This window comes from Engystomops pustulosus, chromosome 9 (genome assembly GCF_040894005.1).
Source record: "Engystomops pustulosus chromosome 9, aEngPut4.maternal, whole genome shotgun sequence".
NCBI lineage: Eukaryota > Metazoa > Chordata > Amphibia > Anura > Leptodactylidae > Engystomops > Engystomops pustulosus.
Genome location: NC_092419.1, coordinates 74,702,222 through 74,723,178, shown reverse-complemented (window position 1 = coordinate 74,723,178; position 20,957 = coordinate 74,702,222). Strand labels below are relative to the sequence as shown.

The following is a 20,957-nucleotide window of genomic DNA, read 5'->3' as shown; positions in this document are numbered from 1 at the left end:
ATACTATGTAGAGTCCATTCGTAGATGGCATGTAGAGTCTGCGTAGCACAAAGGCATGATGGTTGGAACAAAGATCTCAAATTTGGACTCTTCAGACCAAAGCACATTTCCACTGGTCTAATGACCATTCCTTGTGTTCTTTAGCCCAAACAAGTCTCTTGTGCTTGTTGCCTGTCCTTAGCAGTGGTTTCCTAACAGTTATTTTACCATGAAGGTTGCTCCACACAGTCTCCTTTTAACAGTTGTTGTAGAGATGTGTCTGTGGCTAGAACTCTGGGTGACAGTGACATTTTTTTGGACTGACAGACCTTAATTTCTTAAAGTAATAATGTAGGTATACCCGTGTGAAGGGAAAGTGGCAGCGGTTTCTTAACAAATCTCTGCAGTCTAGCAGAGCATATGTAGTTTTTATTGCAATTGCGATGCAACATGTTTCAGCTCCGTATCGGAGCTTTCATCAGGCATAGTAAAATCGTGAAATAACATCTCTCAAAAGGATTGTCTAAAACCCAGCGAACAAACCCTGAAGAACTGGTTAGCCTTCGAAAGGGTCACTAAACTTCATAACTACTTTTGACAAAGGAAATAATGAAATGGGAGCCATTTTGGGTAAACATTGGGACATTTTACTCAAAGACCCTTTACTACATGATATGCTTTCCAATCAAGCGGCAAAAAAGGTTTAGGAAGTCTACCACAATCAAAAACTTGATCGCTCCCAGTAAATTAAAATCCGGAAACACCATAAGTCCCGATAACATCTCCCCGGGGTATTTAGATGCAACCACAAATTATGTCTTTGTTGAGGGATAATTAACCATGGGACAAAAACCTTTTCGTCAAGGACTACGAAAGAAACATTGTATATCAAAAGTAAATTATACTGTTCCTCCCATTTTGTGATATAACTGGTGGATTGTGTATGTGGTAAGCAATATGTGGGTCACACATTGCAATCCCTAAAGATGAGAATGAATGGTCATCGTTTCAAAACCAAAATTGGTTTCCTCAAGCAGAGCCTTTCCAAACACCTTTTGGAGTTCTTTTGGATCTACAAATTGAGCACACTGACTCCAAACAGTCTGAACGAAGCCATAGAATCTGTTTGAGATGGGTCTTATCTATGTAAACACTCTCCTATACCTTTGTAGATTGTCTGTTACCCCTTGGCCGCATTCTTCCATATCCCTGTCAATTGCTGGCTGGGCTTGATCCAAAGCTTTCATCCTGCGCAATGCTTTCTGGAGCTGAAATGCATTGCATCGCAATTGCAATAAAAACTACATACGGTGTACAAGACTTCAGAGAAAGAAACTGGAGCGCCCTTCGCACAGGTATACACTGCATCTACCTCGGCGACATGGATTCCTGGATCTGCTCGAGACAAGGACGTTTGTGTGGAGGGGCTGCCATTGCATATGCTTAAGGCTAAAACTCATCTGGCCACTGGTGAGAGTTCTACTGTAAATTTCTACTTCTACTTTGTACTTGACTATATTACACTAGGGTTGAGCCTTTTGTTTTGTGCTTGTCCCCCGATGGTTTGACACACGGACACCTCGGTTACCACCTCTTCTACTTAAAGCAATAATGGTCACTTGTTTTTCTTTATTTAGCTGCTTTTTTCTATCTATAATACAAATTGTAACTGCTACTCAGCTGTGTATCCTCCTGACTTCTGCACAACACAACTGATAACCCCAACCCCATTTATAAGGCAAGAAATCCCACTTATTAAACACCTGTCAACACCTGTGATGTGAAAACCTTTTTCTGGTGACTACCTCTTGAAGCTCATCAAGAGAATGCCAAGAGTGTGCGAAGCAGTAATCAAAGCAAAAGGTGGCTATGTTGAGGAACCAAGAATATAAGACGTATTTTCAGTTGTTTCACACTTTTTTGTTAAGTATATAATTCCACATGTGCTAATTCATAGTTTTGATCCCTTCAGTGTGAATCTACAATTTTTTTTAGTCAGGAAAATACAGAAAGAGAAGTTGAGAAGTTGTGTCCAAACTTTTGGTCTGCACTGTGTATGTATATGTACTTTTTTCTTCTTACAGATATACAGTATTCTATGATTTATTTTTATTATTTTTTCATAGATTATTACTTGCAAATCCCTGGCTGATGGGTAGAAGGTTAGAAGCATGTCAGAAGTGACATCATGCGCATGATTGCTGCTGTGGTCACAGGAGGGAGAGCAGTGTATTTTTCTGTAACCCCAATTGCTACAAAAGTAGTGGAGAACCGCAATTGTTGAGAATATTATCATGTGACGTGTGACCGTAACATTATATGCAGGTGGCTAAGTGCTTAGTAGTTTGCCGGAGCCATGGTCTTCTGTTAAACTAACACTAATGTCTGTAAGAAATGTTCTCAAAAACACTTATTATTCTGTTTTGGTGTTGTGCATTCAAATGTAAAAGGTTACTTTTGAGAATGCGTGTGCTCCTACCCTGCATATTTTGTTAATAAATAAATTGGTTTGAAAAGTGGCCATATTTGATGATCAAATAGAATTGTGTTTTATTAGAATTGTTGTAGCTTAGCTGTTGAGTATTTTGAATATGATAATATAATGTGCCCCCTGCTGGTGACTAACATTAGAACAGGTTTACTTCTATTGGTAATCATCGTCCCACCTAATTACTTGAAAAGACCTTTTTCTCCCCTTTCATCATATCTTTTTACCCCAGTCTTTACATTCAATGGGTATTACCTTATTTAGCTATTGCCTTCGGTCAGAAAATTCCTGGTACTCTTCTCGGGTCATGTGATTCAATGTGACTGATAAAAATAACATGGATTTGTACATCTGTGGTCTTCCAGCTGATGGTCTATACTTTAAAGACTACACAGAGTGGAGCGCAAACACCATCACAAAATACAAGATTCTTTCATAGAACAATAATGTAGTTCTGGTTTTTTTTATTTATTTATTTTTTTTAGATTTTGTAGGAGAATATAATCTGAAGGGTTATTACTGTTCCCCAGCAGGTATGGATGTTATTATGTAGTTGCTTAATAATAATAATTATCTATGTAGCTCACACAGATTATGCAGCGCTGTACAAAGCATGACAAATTGGTTCCTGTCCCCATGGGGCTCACAATCTAAACAACCTACCAGTATGTTTTGGAGTGTGGGAGGAAACCGGAGTACCCGGAGGAAACCTACGCAAACACGGAGAGAACATACAAACTCTTTGCAGATGTTGACCTGGGTGGGTCTCGGACCCAGGACCCCTGCGCTGCAAAGCAGAAGTGCTACCCATTCAGCCACCGGGCTGCCCCTATGTGATTCTCTCCAGATGCATCATGAGTAGCAAAGTTGACAGAGCAGAGATGGCAAATTATAATATAGTTTTGACTGCAAGGACCCTCCATGGCTGGTAGAGTGGGGTCCCAAGCCCCTTAACTTCCTTGTTACGCCGAAATGAAATGAAAACTTGTCCTGTACTCAATTGACTTCAAAGAGACCTGCAACAAGGCTCACAGGGTTGCAAATGGCGATTTGTGGATAAATGTAATATATTGGAAAATCCCTTTTATCACATAATTTTATCATATTTGTGTTTGTATTATTATATTTTTTCAATAGGAGGGTCACCTGGTATAATGATACAATCACCAGCATCTGAAGTAGAAGATTCAGATTCAAGGACTGATCAATTACCGTGTGATCTTGGACAAGTTGACTCATCCCATAATTCAGGTTTCTTTCCTTTTTAAAATAATTTTTAACTTGACGACAAACTTTTATTGACTCTTTTTATTAGGTATCTAATGTTTCCCTACATATATTTAACGATACTGTGATAATTACTGGACCTCTTCTTTTTATGTTGTGATGTTATTTTCAACCCCTTCCCAACATGTGGCTACTATGGCACATCTTTAGGCTGGGTGTATAAAGAGTTCTCAAAGGCAGAGCATTTTGCAGAAAACCGCTTTCAGTAAAGCATGCATGCCATCTTGGGCTTGATCGTCGTCATCGGTCTATGCTACGCTATGCAATGCTATGTTTCCTGCCCTGTCATGCAGTTTGACAGCTAAGCATCTGTTGTAGATCACTAGAAAAACTTCCATATTCTGCAATACAGCAGTATTACAGTGTATGGTAGAAGTGATCAATCAGACCCCAAAAGTTAAAGTACTTTTGAGGGTCTAAAAAATAGTAAAAAAAAAAAACAAAAGCTTAAAGTGTAACCGTCATTCTGAGCAAAAAAAAAAACTAACATAAATTATTCTGCTCCAGGTGTCCCTGGGAAATATTCCCTAAAGTATTTTGCCTCTCGGTCCTCATTTAGTACCTCTTTTGGCCCATAGCAACCATGGTTTCCAGCTCTCAAAAAACCTACAATCAGCAAGATGGAGGGGCGGAGCCTGCCTCCTGTCACCTCATCACAAGCGCCTGCCGCTGACCAATGACACCGTATCCATCCATCTCATATCTATCTACTTAGCCCATATCTATCTATCTGTCTCTCATATCTATCTGTGTATATCCTATATATCTATCTAATACTTCAACACTGCACATGAGGGCACAGCTTGCAGACTTGGAGAGTCTCTTCTGCCACTTCCCTGTGTGAGGTGATGGGAGGAGGGGGGCTGCAGTTTGTGTCTGTGTGGATTATTTGTGTGTACACAAGTGTAGGGAAAGCTGAGGAGAGATAAGAGTTTAGGTGCTTGGTCACTACATTAGTGAGGGCTTCTCCCTGCACATGACTGACTGCTGGGACAGTGAGACATGAGGTAATCAGCTGATTGGAGGGAGAGAGATGGGGGCGTGTCTCTCCCTCCGTAGTCTTAGCTACTTTATGAAGACGGGATGAGCTTAGCAACAGACATATGTGAGATTGCTGACATTTAGTGGAAGTCTGCAGAATACAAGAGAAAGGAACAAGATTTGGGTAACTAATTCAATTGCAAAAGTGCTTAAAATTACCTGCCCTACAACATATCAAAAGTTTTTTGAAATGACGGTTACACTTTAAATCACCTTGCTTTCCTGAGAACTGATATAAAATAAACAAAAAATCATGAACCTGTCATGTATCCCTATATCCCAAAAGTTCTGATCCATAAAAACAGTTATTCCCAGCAGTGAACCCATTTACAAAAAATAGCACTTAAATGTCTGAACCGACACTTTTTTGCCATTTCCCAACTCCCACTTTCCCAAAAATTGTACAGTTGTTTGTACAGTTTGCAAAATGGGGGGTGCCAATGGCACGAAGGATGGTCCTACGAAGGATCTTATGGCTGCCTACAGAAGATGCCTTTCAGAATGCATAGGCTAACTAATGTAATAAGCTGCAATAAATCAGTGCACACATTTTTGTCCCACACTGGGACAAAATAAAACGGTTAAAAAAATAAATAAATTACAAATAAAAAAATAAAAGCCTCAATTCCCCATTCCAATGTAAAGGAGTGATATAATACTAAAAAAAGTCCCTCAAAAACCAAGCCATGAAACAGCTCCATAAACAAAAAAATGAATTGTTATGCCACTTAGAACATGGTGAATTTCTCATTAAATGCAAATTCTCTTCAAAACAAGTCAACCATCAAAATAAATAGTTTATTCACATAATCATTGTGACCCATAGAATAAAGATAACATATTATTTCTATAGTATGGTGAACGGCCAACAAAGAAAAAGGTAAAAACTCTAAACCAGAATGAATCATTTTGTTATCCCCACCAAGAAAGAGTTATAGATGAAATATCAATTCGCTACTCAATCCCCCTAAATGATGCACATATTTTAACCTGTAAAATGTAACAATGCACATCTGCTGATTTGTGCTCCTTCCATTCTATGCCCTGCCGTGTGTCCACTATACTGCAGTTTATCAATATATATGGGATATTAGCATACTCCTTACAAATTGGGTATCAAACTTTGTGGAGCTTTTTCATTCAATTAATTACGAATGTTTACTTTGTGGGCCACAATTAATGTATTGACCACAAAAATTACACATTGTAAATTCTACCTTCATTTTGTTTTAACCCCTCTGAAACACCCAAAGGGTTAACAATCGTGAGTTTTACTATAATTTAGACCTCACCAAAAAAGGGAAACAAAATTGTAAAAAGCATGAAGTAACACTTTATTAGGTCAATTAAAACACATACATTTAAAAAGACAGCTACACAAAAAAAGTCCAATGGTCAAATACCGTATATACTCGAGTATAAGCCGAGTTTTTCAGCACAGTGGACAGTACATTAAAACTCAAACTCGACTTGTACTAGAATAGTGGTGTGAACTCAGCCTTTCAGGTTTCTTAATACACTGCAGATAAAGTTTAAGGAAATATGAAATTAATATGTGCTTGGTCTCTTTTATTTATTTAGGAATAGCAGATCCAGATTCATTGTCTCCAGTTGAGATTAACAGTGACAGCGATGATAGCCTTGTGGAAACTTCCTCCTCTTTCCAGGATACAACACACAGGTGAGAAAAAATGTTCAATTTAATCCAGTACAGGCTGGAGCAAAAGCTTTCAGCATTATACCATTCAAAAGTTGAGGCAAACCACTATTTATGTTGAAACAATATTTGTGTTACAGGCAAAGTATCGAATGCAAGCATTCTGTAAAATATTTACCATATTATGGCAAAGCACAAAATAAATGTAATTTTATTTGTATGTGGCTGAAACAAGTTATTGTAGATTAGCTCCCTTTTAACCCCTTTAGGGTGCTTGTAGATTAGCTCCCTTTTAACCCCTTTAGGATGCACCCAATTTGTGGCTTTAGGCTCCTTCCCCCAACCCCCGTTTTTTTTTTTTTTGGCAAACAGATGTGTCAAGTTACATCATGGGATGCACCAAAGCTTGAGAGCCGCAAATTTAAGACCTAAAGACCCTCCACCTTCGCAAGATGATGCCTTAACTTTAAGCCCTGCTGCATTTTTTTCTTTAAGGCTACAAGCATAAACACTCATAAAAACATACAATTGCCCACTAAAAAGATTAGAATATACATACAATACATACACAAAGAGTTGTCAAATAAAAAGGGAATTAAAATAATAACCATACTGATTAAATAGTAGCAGATATCCACACTGTGAGACCTCACTTAGAAACTCTCTTAGGTGCCCTCCAGGTGGCGTTGGAGTCTCGGGACCACTAACATAGGGGGTTTCTTGGGATTGCTAATTTAAACCCACTATGTTTTTGTACTACCATCCCCCACAGCTTGTGATTTCACTGAGAATGGGATGTTTACTTGCTAATGAAACCGCCTCTCTCGGTGAGACACATTTTTCTTAGTTGAGTTGTTATTAAGCACCGTAACCCTGGATAGGAGGGTGGAACAATTGCGCCATTATCTCAAATTCACAGGGCACCTTGTTACCTTTCACCCCATACCAGACATACCAGTCTATGTCCAGGAATAGGGCTGTTATTTGATTTAGTGGGGTTCCTGGAGTCCCACCTTCTCAAGATTTGCAAGAATGATGTACAAATAAAACTGAAATTACAGAATTATATTTAACTAAATTTGGCTAATAAAACCCTTATGTGGGGAAAAATCTATCATTTTTGCATCGCCGTCTTCCAAGTGGTGTGTAGCGATAAGAGAGAGGGAAGGGTAGAGAAGGGCGGGGGCTGCTGCGGACCCTGTGCTACGCAGGAGTACCTGCGGTCTAGGTAGTGATAAGACAGAAAAGTCCAAAGAAATACACAGGTAGATATGTACGCGCTGCCACTACAGCTAAAAATGTAATATAGAGGTAAACTCCAAAAGCGTTTAGGAAGTTTTTTTAATATAAAGTTTATTTTTTTCAATGGCGGACAACGCGTATTGTCCTCTTCATCAGATCCATAAGCATATTACACTAAAAAGACATCGAACAAGATAGGGGGTAGGGGAGGTGGTACAAATAAATAGAGTAAATAAATATATATATGTAAAAAATTCATGAATACGTACAAACAGAGTATAAATAGAGTGAATAAATATGTACAAAAATACAATAATATGTACAAAAATTCTTAAATTACATAAAATTCAGCAAAATGCATAGAGCCTTATAAAATTTCAGCAACTTTGTAATATATGTATCTAATCATACATAAGTGGTAAAATACATAGTGATGATGCTAGACAAATCTGGAAGGTGTGGCTGTCATGGATGACAAAAGGTAAGGGCTGGAATGATTAGGTATAGACAATGAGGCTTACCTGAATATAATGCTTTGGGGTATATCAGAGAGGAGTACTGTTTGAAAAGTGTTGCAATCCTGCGTGGGATAAGGGAAATGGAATAAATGAATGGAATGGGGGAGGGGCGGGCTAAGTGGAAACGAAGGGTTAAACGTACCTGCAGAGTGATTGAGCAGGGTATAGGGGCAGCGCCACTGGTTACTGGCAGGATAAATAACTGTAGGTAGTGAAGGATGATGGTAATAAGTAGGAGTGTAAGGAAGGAGATGAAGGGAGAGCGAGGGGATGGGGGTCCGGGTGGACCGGTACTTACAGTAGTCCGGGGGACGTGTGCGCTGCTCGCTGCAATGCAATAGCAGTGCGGGGAATACGCTGGGGTTTCAAAATGGCGCCCAAAAGTGGCGCATGCGCGGAGCGCCCGATTTTTGGCGCATGCGCAGTGATCCTTGTGGAATAGAGCCTAGAATAGATGGCGGTGGGGAGAGGGTGGGGAACGGGGAGGTGTAGGGGGATATGAGCAGGATGCATAGAAAGGGAATAAGGGGTATAGGGCAGCGTATATGTGGTGGGTATATGGGTGAAAAGTACATAAAGAGAGGCAAATACAATGTATACATTAAGGCTGATGTTTAGATGGTAAAAATAGTTATAACAGCAATATACATATAGCTACCCTTTCAGCATCAATATGATAAAATAGATTTGTTAAGGACAGTGGTAATATTAAAAATTCATGATAAAACAACATAATACTGTGATGGAAGATGAACAAAACCGTAACGAAGGGAGACATGTAGAACAATATAAAGTATAAAACAACAAAATTAATAAATAAATGAATAGATACATAGATGAATAGACGATGACATAGATACTGGGCTATGGTGGCCGTGAGAAGTCCATAGGCACAAATCATGGGTCAGTCTCTGGATCCGGTATGTAGATGCAGGGATCCTATAAGTAGATGATATGCTTTTCTGGTGGGAGTTGTCTTCAGACGCGTTCTAGAGATTCGTTGAGACCGTTGGGGGACAGGGTGTTCAGTTTGAAAATCCAAAAGTTTTCTCGTTCTTCGGGATTCTCTCGATGGGGATCAGAGACAGGCTACAGAAATCCCTATCGTGGTGATTGAGACAGTGTCTAGAGACACTATGAAGTAGAAAGCCCGCCTTGGCCTTGCTGCGGTGGGTATTCATGTGTTCCCTGAGTGTTTGAGATGTCCTGCCCACATACTGTAAGGTGCAGGAGCATTCAAGGAGATATATAACAAAGTCAGAATTGCAATTGATGAATGAATTAATAGGGAAGGTTTCTTTAGTGGTATTGGATGTAAAGGTCTGTGTAGAAGGATATCACAGGTTTTACATTTTGACACCCCACACTTGAAAGCCCCTTTTAGTTCGGGGAAAAGGCTGGTTGTAGTTTTGGTGGCAGATTTCTTACAGAGTTTGGAGGGTGCTAGAAGGTTTTTTAGCGTGGGCGCTCTTCTGAAGGACCTCCTTGTACACCAATATTTCTAGGAATTCAGGCCATCCAAGAGACCCTCTCAGCAGACATCCTAATGCCACCTGAACAAACTGAATTCATTCTAAACAGCATCCGATTCATTCTTGATCATAACACCTTTTCGTTCGGATCCAGCATATATAAACAAATTAAGGGGACAGCCATGGGCACCACATTTGCTCCCAGTTACGCGTCTGAAGACAACTCCCTCCAGAAAAGCATATCATCTCCTTATAGGATCCCTGCATCTACATACCGGATCCAGAGACTGACCCATGATTTGTGCCTATGGACTTCTCACGGCCACCATAGCCCAGTATCTATGTCATCGTCTATTCATCTATGTATCTATTCATTTATTTATTAATTTTGTTGTTTTATACTTTATATTGTTCTACATGTCTCCCTTCGTTACTGTTTTGTTCATCTTCCATCACAGTATTATGTTGTTTTATCATGAATTTTTAATATTACCACTGTCCTTAACAAATCTATTTTATCATATTGATCATATTGATCATACTATATGTATATTGCTGTTATAACTATTTTTACCATCTAAACATCAGCCTTAATGTATACATTGTATTTGCCTCTCTTTATGTACTTTTCACCCATATACCCACCAATATACACTGCCCTATACCCCTTATTCCCTTTCTATGCATCCTGCTCATATCCCCCTACACCTCCCCGTTCCCCACCCTCTCCCCACCGCCATCTATTCTAGGCTCTATTCCACAAGCGTACCCCAGCGTATTCCCCGCACTGCTATTGCATTGCAGCGAGCAGCGCACACGTCCCCCGGACTACTGTAAGTACCGGTCCACCCGGACCCCCATCCCCTCGCTCTCCCTTCATCTCCTTCCTTACACCCCTACTTATTACCATCATCCTTCACTACCTACAGTTATTTATCCTGCCAGTAACCAGTGGCGCTGCCCCTATACCCTGCTTCATCACTCTGCAGGTACGTTTAACCCTTTGTTTCCACTTAGCCCCTCCCCCATTCCATTCATTTATTCCATTTCCCTTATCCCACGCAGGATTGCAACACTTTTCAAACAGTACTCCTCTCTGATATACCCCAAAGCATTATATTCAGCTAAGCCTCATTGTCTATACCTAATCATTCCAGCCCTTACCTTTTGTCATCCATGACAGCCACACCTTCCAGATTTGTCTAGCATCATCACTATGTATTTTACCACTTATGTATGATTAGATACATATATTACAAAGAATTTTGCTGAAATTTTATAAGGTTCTATGCATTTTGCTAAATTTTATGTAATTTAAGAATTTTTGTACATATTATTGTATTTTTGTACATATTTATTCACTCTATTTATACTCTGTTTGTACGTATTCATGAATTTTTTTACATATATATATATATATATTTATTGACTCTATTTATTTGTACCACCTCCCCTACCCCCTATCTTGTTCGATGTCTTTTTAGTGTAATATGCTTATGGACCTGATGAAGAGGACAATACGTCCTTGAAACGCATCGTCCGCCATTGAAAAAAATAAACTTTGTATAAAAAAAACTTCCTAAACGCTTTTGGAGTTTACCTCTATATTACATTTTTAGCTGTAGGGGCAGCGCGTACATATCTACCTGTGTATTTCTTTGGACTTTTCTGTCTCATCACTACCTACCAATTAGACCGCAGGTATTCCTGCGTGCCACAGGGTCCGCAGCAGCCCCCGCCCTTCTCTACCCTTCCCTCCATATCTTATCTTCACAATCATATCTCTATATACCCCCAAAAACTATTACTCTCCCCCCCCCCCCAAGGCGCCTTGTGTCCCCACAATACTATATTCCAAGTGGTGTAACATTTTTAATTTTCGGCTATTGATTGATGGCTTGTTTTTTGCAGGACGTGTTGTACTTTGCAACAGTATCATTCTGCTTTTTTTGTGGTATTAAATGGGTAAAAATCATAATTTTTGGCAGGTTTTTAAAAGGTTCATCGTACAGGTTCAATAATTATTTACTTTTATTCTACGGGTTGTTACGGACGCGGTGAGACTATATGTGTGGGGTTTGTGTTATGATTTTGACTTTTTTTGTGCATTATATGTTTCTTTATATGTTTTGGGCCATTTTTTATTGATTTATTTTTTAGTGAATAACTTTTTTTTTTTTTTACTTTTTTCTTACTTCGACCATGGGACATGAACAAGAAATCATCATAAGCTGACAATGTGCTTTAAGATGACGTCATAGATGCCATCTTACAGGCACTGCCTGCAGGGACCCCAGGGCTGCTATAGGAACGATCAGTGCCCCCTGAAGACACCAGGGGGGGGGTCGTGGGGCAGAGACCCCTGGCAGGCAATTTAAATAGTCACGCTGACTGCAACATTTAACAGCTTTAACACCTGCGATCTGAGCCCACTCCGACCGCTGTTGTTACTCAGGGATGTCAGCGGTAGATTACTGCTGACACCCTGCGTCTCCCAATCCCAGCTCGGCTCAGGTGCAGAGCCGAACCGGCAGTGGCTTAGCGCCGTGCTTGTAGCGCAGTACTAGTATGGCATTCAGCACTAAGGGGTTCAAGTGTATTATGGAGTTTAGACATGGGTACTATCAAGCAATTTTGAATCAAATTTTATATTAATAAATGCATAAAAATTTACTTTGGCAAAAAAATGTGGCCAATACAGAAAATTTTCTTCACACCCCCAAATTGTAATAGATGAATGTATAGAGTTCATTGATACCTTTGCAGCAAAGACTTACCGGCTATGGAGAGGGCTCGTCCCGCGAGCCCTCTCCATGTACCGGGACCCGACATGTGACGTACTATTACATCACATGTTGGTAAGGGGTTAATAACGGGTCCAGCACCGGCCTCCTCTTATTAATAACATGTCCAGCAGCGGCCTCCCCTTACTATTAAAATGCCCCTAGCGGCCTTCCTTCCCTAATAAAATACCCCTAGCGCCCTCCCTTTACTACAAAAATACCCCTAGCGGCCCTCCCTTTACTACTAAAATACCCCTGGCGGCCTCCCTTTACTACTAAAATACCCCTGGCGCCCTCCCTTTACTACTAAAATACCCCTGGCGCCCTCCCTTTACTACTAAAATACCCCAAGCACCCTCCCTTTACTACTAAAATACCCCAAACGCCCTCCCTTTACTACTAAAATACCCCAAACGCCCTCCCTCTACTACTAAAATACCCCAAGCGCCCTCCCTTTACTACTAAAATACCCCAAGCGCCCTCCCTTTACTACTAAAATACCCCAAGCGCCCTCCCTTTACTACTAAAATACCCCAAGCGCCCTCCCTTTACTACTAAAATACCCCAAGCGCCCTCCCTTTACTACTAAAATACCCCAAGCGCCCTCCCTTTACTACTAAAATACCCCAAGCGCCCTCCCTTTAAATATAATATAATAATAAACTTATATACTTACCCAGTGATGTCTTCTTCCCTGTAGCTTTACTGCAGGTCTGACGATAATGGCGACTCGGCTCCTCCAGGTTGCACCGTGCGCCTCGGGTCATGTGACTGACGTGACCTGACGTCAGGTCGCCTCAGTCACGTGACGAGCAGCGCACATTGCAGCCTGGAGGAGTTGCAGACGGTGGGCGGACCAACGCAGCGCCGGACAGGTAAGCAGGGGGCAGAAACACAGGGATGGGGGCGGGACATTAACGCAGGGGTAGCAATTACACAGGGGCAGCACATTACACAGGGAGGGGGGCGGACAGCGGGCGCTGGGCGGCCGCGTGTCACCAAAAATGACTACGCGTGTAAGTGCTGACACGCGTGTCATAGGTTCGCCATCACTGCCCTAAGGCATAACCCCTGGACACAAAGCCATATCTCTGCTGCCCCTACCCTCATACCTATTACCCTGTTTGCCCCGGTTTCCCCTGTCTAGTGTCTATGTATTGTTTGTAACATGTTAATTGCAATATTGTTTAGGGTCCTCTTTGTTGTTGTTCCTTGATTCCTATGTCTCTAGAATGCTTTGGTATTATAATGCATCTAATGACTTCACTCTGGACATACAGGTTCCTACTTGCATAATGTGATAGTGGTTACTCATTTCACCTGTTAATTTCCATTGAACCATAAAATGTTTTATGGGTACGCAGTCGGGCTCAAAAGGGAAAAAGGGGTGTTGACCTTTTCAAAGGCAAATTTGACAGAAATCCTTTACATATGACAGGATGCATTTGGAGAGCCCTAGTGGTACCAAAACAGAGGGGAACCCCAACAAGTGTCACCATTTTGGAAAGTACAACCCTTAGAGAATTTAGCAAGCTGTAATATGTGTATTTTCCCATACAGGAGTTTGATTAGGCAGCCTTTCATAGCCTAATTAGGCTAATTAGGCGTGTACGACCTTGGTGGGTAACGAATCCCAAGGAAAAAGCCTGCACATTTTATTCCGCTCCCCATGGTACCCACACCCACATTGACTACTTCTTTGGTCGTAGGATTTGGATGTCTCCAATGTGAGGTGCGGAGGTGGGTACCATCTCCTGGTTGGATCATGCCCCTCTGATTCTCGACTTAAGGGAGGAGTACACTTACTCACGCGCTTGCCATTGGCGATTGAATGAGGCCTTGCTGAAAATCCTGCATGTTCGGGAGGAGCTATCCGCATCCCTCTCAGAATACTTTCGGTTCAATATAGACTCAGTACCCACTCAGCGTTGTGGGAAGCGCATAAAGCGGTTATGTGGGTTTATTGTATAGAGCAGGGGGCGATATCCAAAAGGGACAGGATGCATCAAGAAAGGAACATGTGCATGGCAATTAGATTACTGGAGACTGATATGGTAGAAAGTCCCACCACGGGTCGGTTGAGACGATTGGTAGAACTTAGGGAAACATGGCGGGAACTCCAACTTAAACAGGGGGAAAAGATGCTGATATACTCAAAGCAACGTTATTATGATAAATGGAACAAATCCCATACACTACTTTCAAGACAGACAGGAGTCTCAAACGCCACATGTCATTAGGGGCTCTCAAGGATCTATGACCCAAGGGCCATAGCGGATCAGTTCCAGGCATAATATGCTAAATTATATGTCTTTCTTGATTCCCTCTCCTTGGTGGGGGACATAGAGAAAGACCTGACACAGTTTTTGCTCTCCTGCTCTCTCTCCCTAGGCTCTCCACAGGTCCAATCCTTAAATGAACCTATATCACATGATTAACAAGCTTCCCAACAGCAAAGCCCCAGGGCCAGACGGCCTGACATATTTATACTATCAGGTCCTACTCCCTCATATGAATCGCCTGTTTAACACCTTCCTAGAAGGGGAACCTCCACCCTTACCCACTCATATATCACCATGATTCCCAAACCGGGTAAAGATGCAGCAGAATGCGCCAATTACAGGCCCATTGCCCAATTACTGACTTTAAGATCTTCACCAAAATGCTTCCCCTACTCCCCCAGATGATACACATTGATCAAGTAGGTTTTATACCATGTCGCCAAGGGGGTGGTGTGGTGTGGGGAGACAGAGGAACAGGCGCTTAGATGCGGATAAAGCCTTTGATAGGCAGGGGTTCCCATTATCCCCTCTTTTGTTTGTGCTATGCATAGAACCTGTGTCCAAGTACAATGAGTTTGTAAAAGAAGTAATGTTTTCTATTGCTGACTGTGACTGCAGAGTGACTAAGCAGACCTACAGATCTTCTGTTGGCCATTGTAGGCCCTTACTTTGACTTGTAAACATGAATGTGTGAAAAATGTATGAAACTTTATATTCTCAATAAAAATACAGTTAAATAAATTATAAAAAAAAATGTATGGGTGCACAGTAGAGGGAAAGAGGGATGCTTGCCTTAAATAAGCCAAATTTGAAATACTTCACTTGTGTCAGGATGCATTTGGAGGTAGTATAAAACATTCCTTGGGGAATTTAGCATGGTGTAATATGTGGTATAGTGTAATAAAATGAGCATTTTCAACATACAGGTGGTTTCCACCAGGAGGCAGGGACCCGGCTTCAGGAAGAGATCGCGCAGCCCCAAGGCACTGGGCTGTTAGCGGAGGATCGGACCCCCCAGTAAGTGGCGCGTGGGGTCGGGGAGATCCACGTCAAAAGCGCCTAACAACGGCTGGTTATGTAATGAAGCTCTGCTTGACCTTTTTTCCTGCCTTCCTACCCTAGCCTTCATAGCCTTTAGTGTGGAGAGCGATTAAGGCCTCCACCCTCTGGGGAGGACTGTAGCAGCGTTTTACACCGCATTTATTGGTGCAATTGGTGCTGATACCTCACTGCCGCCACACGGATGAGTGAGTGTCTGAGTAATGAGATCCGAGTATGAGGAATACTATTATATCAGCTGTTTATTATGATGTTTTGCAATGTGAGTGATAGACAACTTAGTAAACCAGTAAACCAAATCGCTCTCAGATGGGATTTTAAGCTAAAGGGGTTGTCCGAGTTCTAAAAAAAAAACTCAGGGAGGCCGGGAGGGCGCTGCTTAAAAAATAAAGTCCTAATTACCTTCCGGTGCCCTCCAGCACTCAGCTTCCAGTCGGACCCGACAACCTTCTGGCCCGCATTCACAATGCTGTGAATAGGGACGGATAGACGTGGCCGGCCGGAAGCTGAATCCAGCGCTTCTCCGGCAGCCATGTTATTTACATGGCGCCCGGACCGGAGCGACATCAGCGCTGGATACCGGAGGGCACCGGAAGGTAAGTAGGACTTTATTTTTTTAAGCAGCGCCCTCCCGGTCTCCCTGAGTTTTTTTTTTTTTTAAGAACTCGGACAACCCCTTTAAGCAATTCAGCCAAACCCTCTAGGACTTGAGCCAGCACAGAGGCTTGGTTCAGGTCATAAGATGGAGAAATGAATACTGGTGATGATGAGGTAGAGCCCACAGAGCTATGAGAAAGAGGCTGTGGTGTGCTCATCCCCTCTGGGGACTGTGTGGCTATACAAACCCGGGGAGATATGGAAGGAGAGTACAACTCCAATATACTGGTTTTGGAGTCCCCCACAAGCTGCAGAGGGGAAAGTAGCTTACTCGCTGCCAGCCGGTCTTGTTTCCTGGACTCTGTAGGTCCTAGATGACCTCCACAGTGGTATCCAAGGCCTGGGTAGTGATACCGCTCCCTTCTGAGCGGAGGGGGCCTGACAAGCCGGGAACCATCATTTCCCGTGTGTCGGGTCTCTAGCATAAGTCTCTGGGGGCTGGGCTCTGCTCACCCGCAGAGGGGTAGGTGGGGAGCGGTGTATGAGTCCCCAGTTCTTGCTCTCCAGGGGAGGGAGTCTGTGGACCTCTGCCTGAATAACATGGGTGTGAGTGGGGCCACTCTGTAGTGTGGGTGACCCGGCAGGAGGTCCCTGCCGATCTGCAAGTCAAATCCGCTCAGGGTCTGAGTCAGTGGCTGCCCGGGGTAGGGGAGGTCTTCTGTCCTGCAGAGTTCTCCGGCCCCACGCCCAGATGATGAGCGACCTGTGTTCCCTCCGCCATACCTTGCCTCTTTGGTCAGTCCTGTGGAGAAGTCTGGGAGAGGAGCTGCATGGTCTTCTTCTCTGTAGCAGGAGAGACAGCCGGGGTCTGCGAAGTACTCTACTTACGTGGCGGTCATTTTCCCTGGACCTGGGAGCTTGTCGCTGGAAGCAGTCTGTGCCGACTTTCCACCTCCTCCCATTTCCGGTGTGCAATCACCCGCTTCGGAAGAGGGAGAAGTACCGTTGAGGCTGGGCGCCGCCATTTTGGTGCCAGATGTCCTTGGTGTGGTGGCTTAGTTGAGGCAAGGCGTCAAATCTTTGCCGATGCCCCTCATCGACACTCGAGCTTTGGGTCTTAGGGGACTCTGTGCCTCCTTCCTCCTCTGTGGAGCCATGTAGAGCCCGGTAAGAAAGCTGTGTCATGCTTTAGGACACAGGAAGGCCTAGGTTAGGACAGGAGGTAATGTGAGGCACGTCTGCTCGCCTCCATAGCCAGGCCAGGCCCCCTCCACATTCTTTTTTAATACAATATAAAAAGAACATGGATCACACTTATGATATTGTTAATGAATAATATGTAATATTTCAAAAACCCTGATAATACTTAATCAAAGTCACTCGTGAACTATAAAACCCAATTCATTCATAAAACCCACTATTGCATCTAAAGTACCACATAGTTACTTCTATCCTATCACAGTCCATATACAGTTACTCAAATATCTTCTCTGGCTGACATTTTTTATTGGCCTATTAGAATCCTTTATGGCCGACACACCCACCTCTCCTTTATATCAACATATATAAGGTATATTTAAGCCTATCATACCTTCTCCCATGTTCTACCAATCACTATGCCTAGCGGAACTTTTAGGTTACCCTGCCCACACCCCCACTGACTGCCCCTCCGATCAGCCAATCAACCCTCACCAATATACTACAACCTCCCAACCAGAGATATAGAAACAGGATCAATTCTATCCCCACCGAACCATGATTCCTGTGCGCGGCACTGTACAGCTCCGTGCGGCCACTGCTGTTTATGGGGGAAGAATGTAATGCAAGCGTACGGCCGTACATACGTCCCCCATACTGTCGTGTGAATATGGCCTAATTTACAGTCAATATTTAACTCACCAGGTGCCAATATGCCCAACTTATAAATCCCTCCCTCTTACTTAGTTTACAATGCACAAAACTTTTATTTCAACCTTCATTATTTCCACCTAATTTATTTCTTTATATAACGATTTGTAAGTAAATCTCTTAACCCCTTCCCGACATGTGACGTAATAGTACTAAACATAACAGAACTTCGGATGCATGGAGAGGGCTCACGGGCTGAGCCCTCTCCATAGCCGGTAACATTGGCTGCATATTGCAGCAAGCGCTTACCGATAACACCCGTGATCAGTGCTAGCACCGATCATTGGTGTTAACCTGTCCTTTGGGGAGTTAAAAATGGACACGCATGGACGAAGATCGCTGCTCCCCGTGACGTCATCAAGGGGTGGCGATCGGTCACCATGACAGCCTCGGTTCTTCCAAAGACCTGAGGCTGTCTAGTTTTAACCCTTGATTACAAAGTGCGATAAGCACATTGTAATGAATGAGGAGGAAAATCCCCATATTATAATAATAATTCTTCACAATCTAATCAACCTACCAGTATGTTTTGGAGTGTGGGAGAAAACCGAGGACCTGGAGGAAACCCATGCAAACACGGAGAGAACAAAAATTAAAATCACCCCCTTTCCCGAGAACTGAAATAAACAGCAAAAATCATAAACACATTAGGTCCGAAAATGCCCGATCTATCAAAATATAAGTTTTTCACTGCGTTTAAACCCATAACAGAAAATAGCGTCCAATAAAACGTGATCAAAAGGTCATACAGTCCTAAAAATGGTAGCATTCAAAACTTCATCAAAAGTCGCAAAAAATTACACCACTCACAGCTCTGTACACCAAGTTATTAGCGCCAGAATATGGCAAAATTAAAAAAATAAATAAAAATTTTATGCAGGTTTTAATTCTTGTAAATGTACGAAAAAATAATAAAACCTATACACATTTGTTATCCCTGTGATTGTACCAACCCAAAGAATAGAGTAGACATGTTATTTAGGGCACACAGTGAAATCCGTAAAATCCAACCCCACAAGAAAACAGCGTAAATGCATTTTTCCACCAATTTCCCTGCATATGCAAATAAAAAAGATTTTTGAAGGTGGGGTGTGAAAAATGTAAAAGCAAAAATGAAAAAGTGCCTTGGTGGGAAAGAGGTTAAAGAAGGGTTTAGCCCATCTAAAACACTTATCTAATAATCTGTCTGTCTGATTTTCAACATCCTCGTTATTCATACAGTTCTTCTCTGACCTTTTAAATTGACCCCTCGGTATGTTATTAATCTACAGTCTATGGTAGCAACTGTTAAACTGAATGGAACTATTTTTTTTATCAACTTGCTTAAAATAATTCCTACTCATAAGTTTACACCCTTCCCGCCCAATAGTGCTCCAGTGAGCCCTCTTCATGCACCCTCACCTGATGCACGCTGTAATAGTACGGGAAAGAGTTAAATGACAATATCTTTGGTAAAGCTTTAAATGTCAAAACAATTTCTACTTGATTGGATAGTTTTATTAATTGCATATTTTCTTCAGCCAATAAATGACTACAAATGTGAAAAAATGAGCCTTTTTGTCATTTTTCTGATTTTAAAGTTTTTTTTAATCAGTAGTAAAACTGAATAAACTCTTTAACAAAATAAGTACTGCATCATTCCATCACCCTTTCCACACCCTTTACCTTTTTTCAGCTACAAGTGCAGAGGGTGCTTGTACTTCAACAATTCTGCAAACTGTAAGCGATTACTTTCCTGAAGCTTCTTCTACAATTTGCCTTTAGCTGGCAGGCTGGTGGGGGGCACATTTAAAATGCCCATATCTTCTGAACCTTAGAACATAGAACCACAATTCAGGTGTCATATAAAATCGGATCTCCCCTTTAATATGATATCTGGGCTGTGTATGGATGCATCACTGAACCGGAGATATCCAATTAAATGTTACAATCGGAACTCTCAGAAATAGAAAGCTGTATATAAAAATCTAAAGTTTTTACTACAATTAAATTGCTGCTTTTCAACTAGGTCCCGCCTCATCCGGTTGCAACACAGTGGTACAGGGTCTCCAGATCTAAGAAAAAGAAGAGTTCATCAGTGTGATTTTGAAGGATGCAATAAAGTATATACCAAGAGTTCACACCTAAAAGCCCATAGGAGGATTCACACAGGTATATTTATGTATTTTAAACTCTCTAAAAATCTGATTAATGAAAAATTGGTGCTGATTTTTAATTGCAATAATGTGACCACTTTGTACACTCTAACCCCTTCATCCCTATACACTTCATCACCAGCCTTCCTCCACATGACCTGTAGATTTTTCCATTTATTCATACTATTTTACAATTGAAAAGATTTATAGCTGTTAGAGAATATAAAACTAAATTATTCACAACATGGAGGGTTTCCAGTATAGAAAAACTTACAGTATAAGAAAATTTGGGTGATCATTGTTTTTGAACAACAGAATTATTGTATAATGAAGAGATACCTGAGTGAAGTTGCCCTCCCCCCCCACCTTGTTCAAATCTAACAAAATTGGTACTAAACGTTTGTGCTACGTTCATGCTTTGTTTGTGCAGCAGAAATTTTCATTTATGTCGCTATATTTTTTTAAGATATTAATAAAAGTTTCCAGAGGTCAACCGGCCCCCCACATTA

General features: G+C 41.8%; 1 protein-coding gene across 4 annotated transcripts in view; it reads left to right on the top strand.

The window, feature by feature from the left end:
- Nucleotides 1-20,957, top strand: part of KLF8 (KLF transcription factor 8) — a 69,583-nt gene that overhangs the window by 41,175 nt on the left and 7,451 nt on the right. For 3 of the 4 annotated variants that reach the window (XM_072123898.1, XM_072123895.1, XM_072123899.1), the window contains exons 3-6: nucleotides 2,953-3,000; nucleotides 3,605-3,718; nucleotides 6,377-6,476; nucleotides 20,322-20,464. In XM_072123898.1, coding sequence (XP_071979999.1) covers nucleotides 2,953-3,000; nucleotides 3,605-3,718; nucleotides 6,377-6,476; nucleotides 20,322-20,464 — 405 coding nt within the window. The remainder of the gene's footprint in view (nucleotides 1-2,952; nucleotides 3,001-3,604; nucleotides 3,719-6,376; nucleotides 6,477-20,321; nucleotides 20,465-20,957) is intronic. The other variant, XM_072123896.1, reaches the window with a different exon arrangement.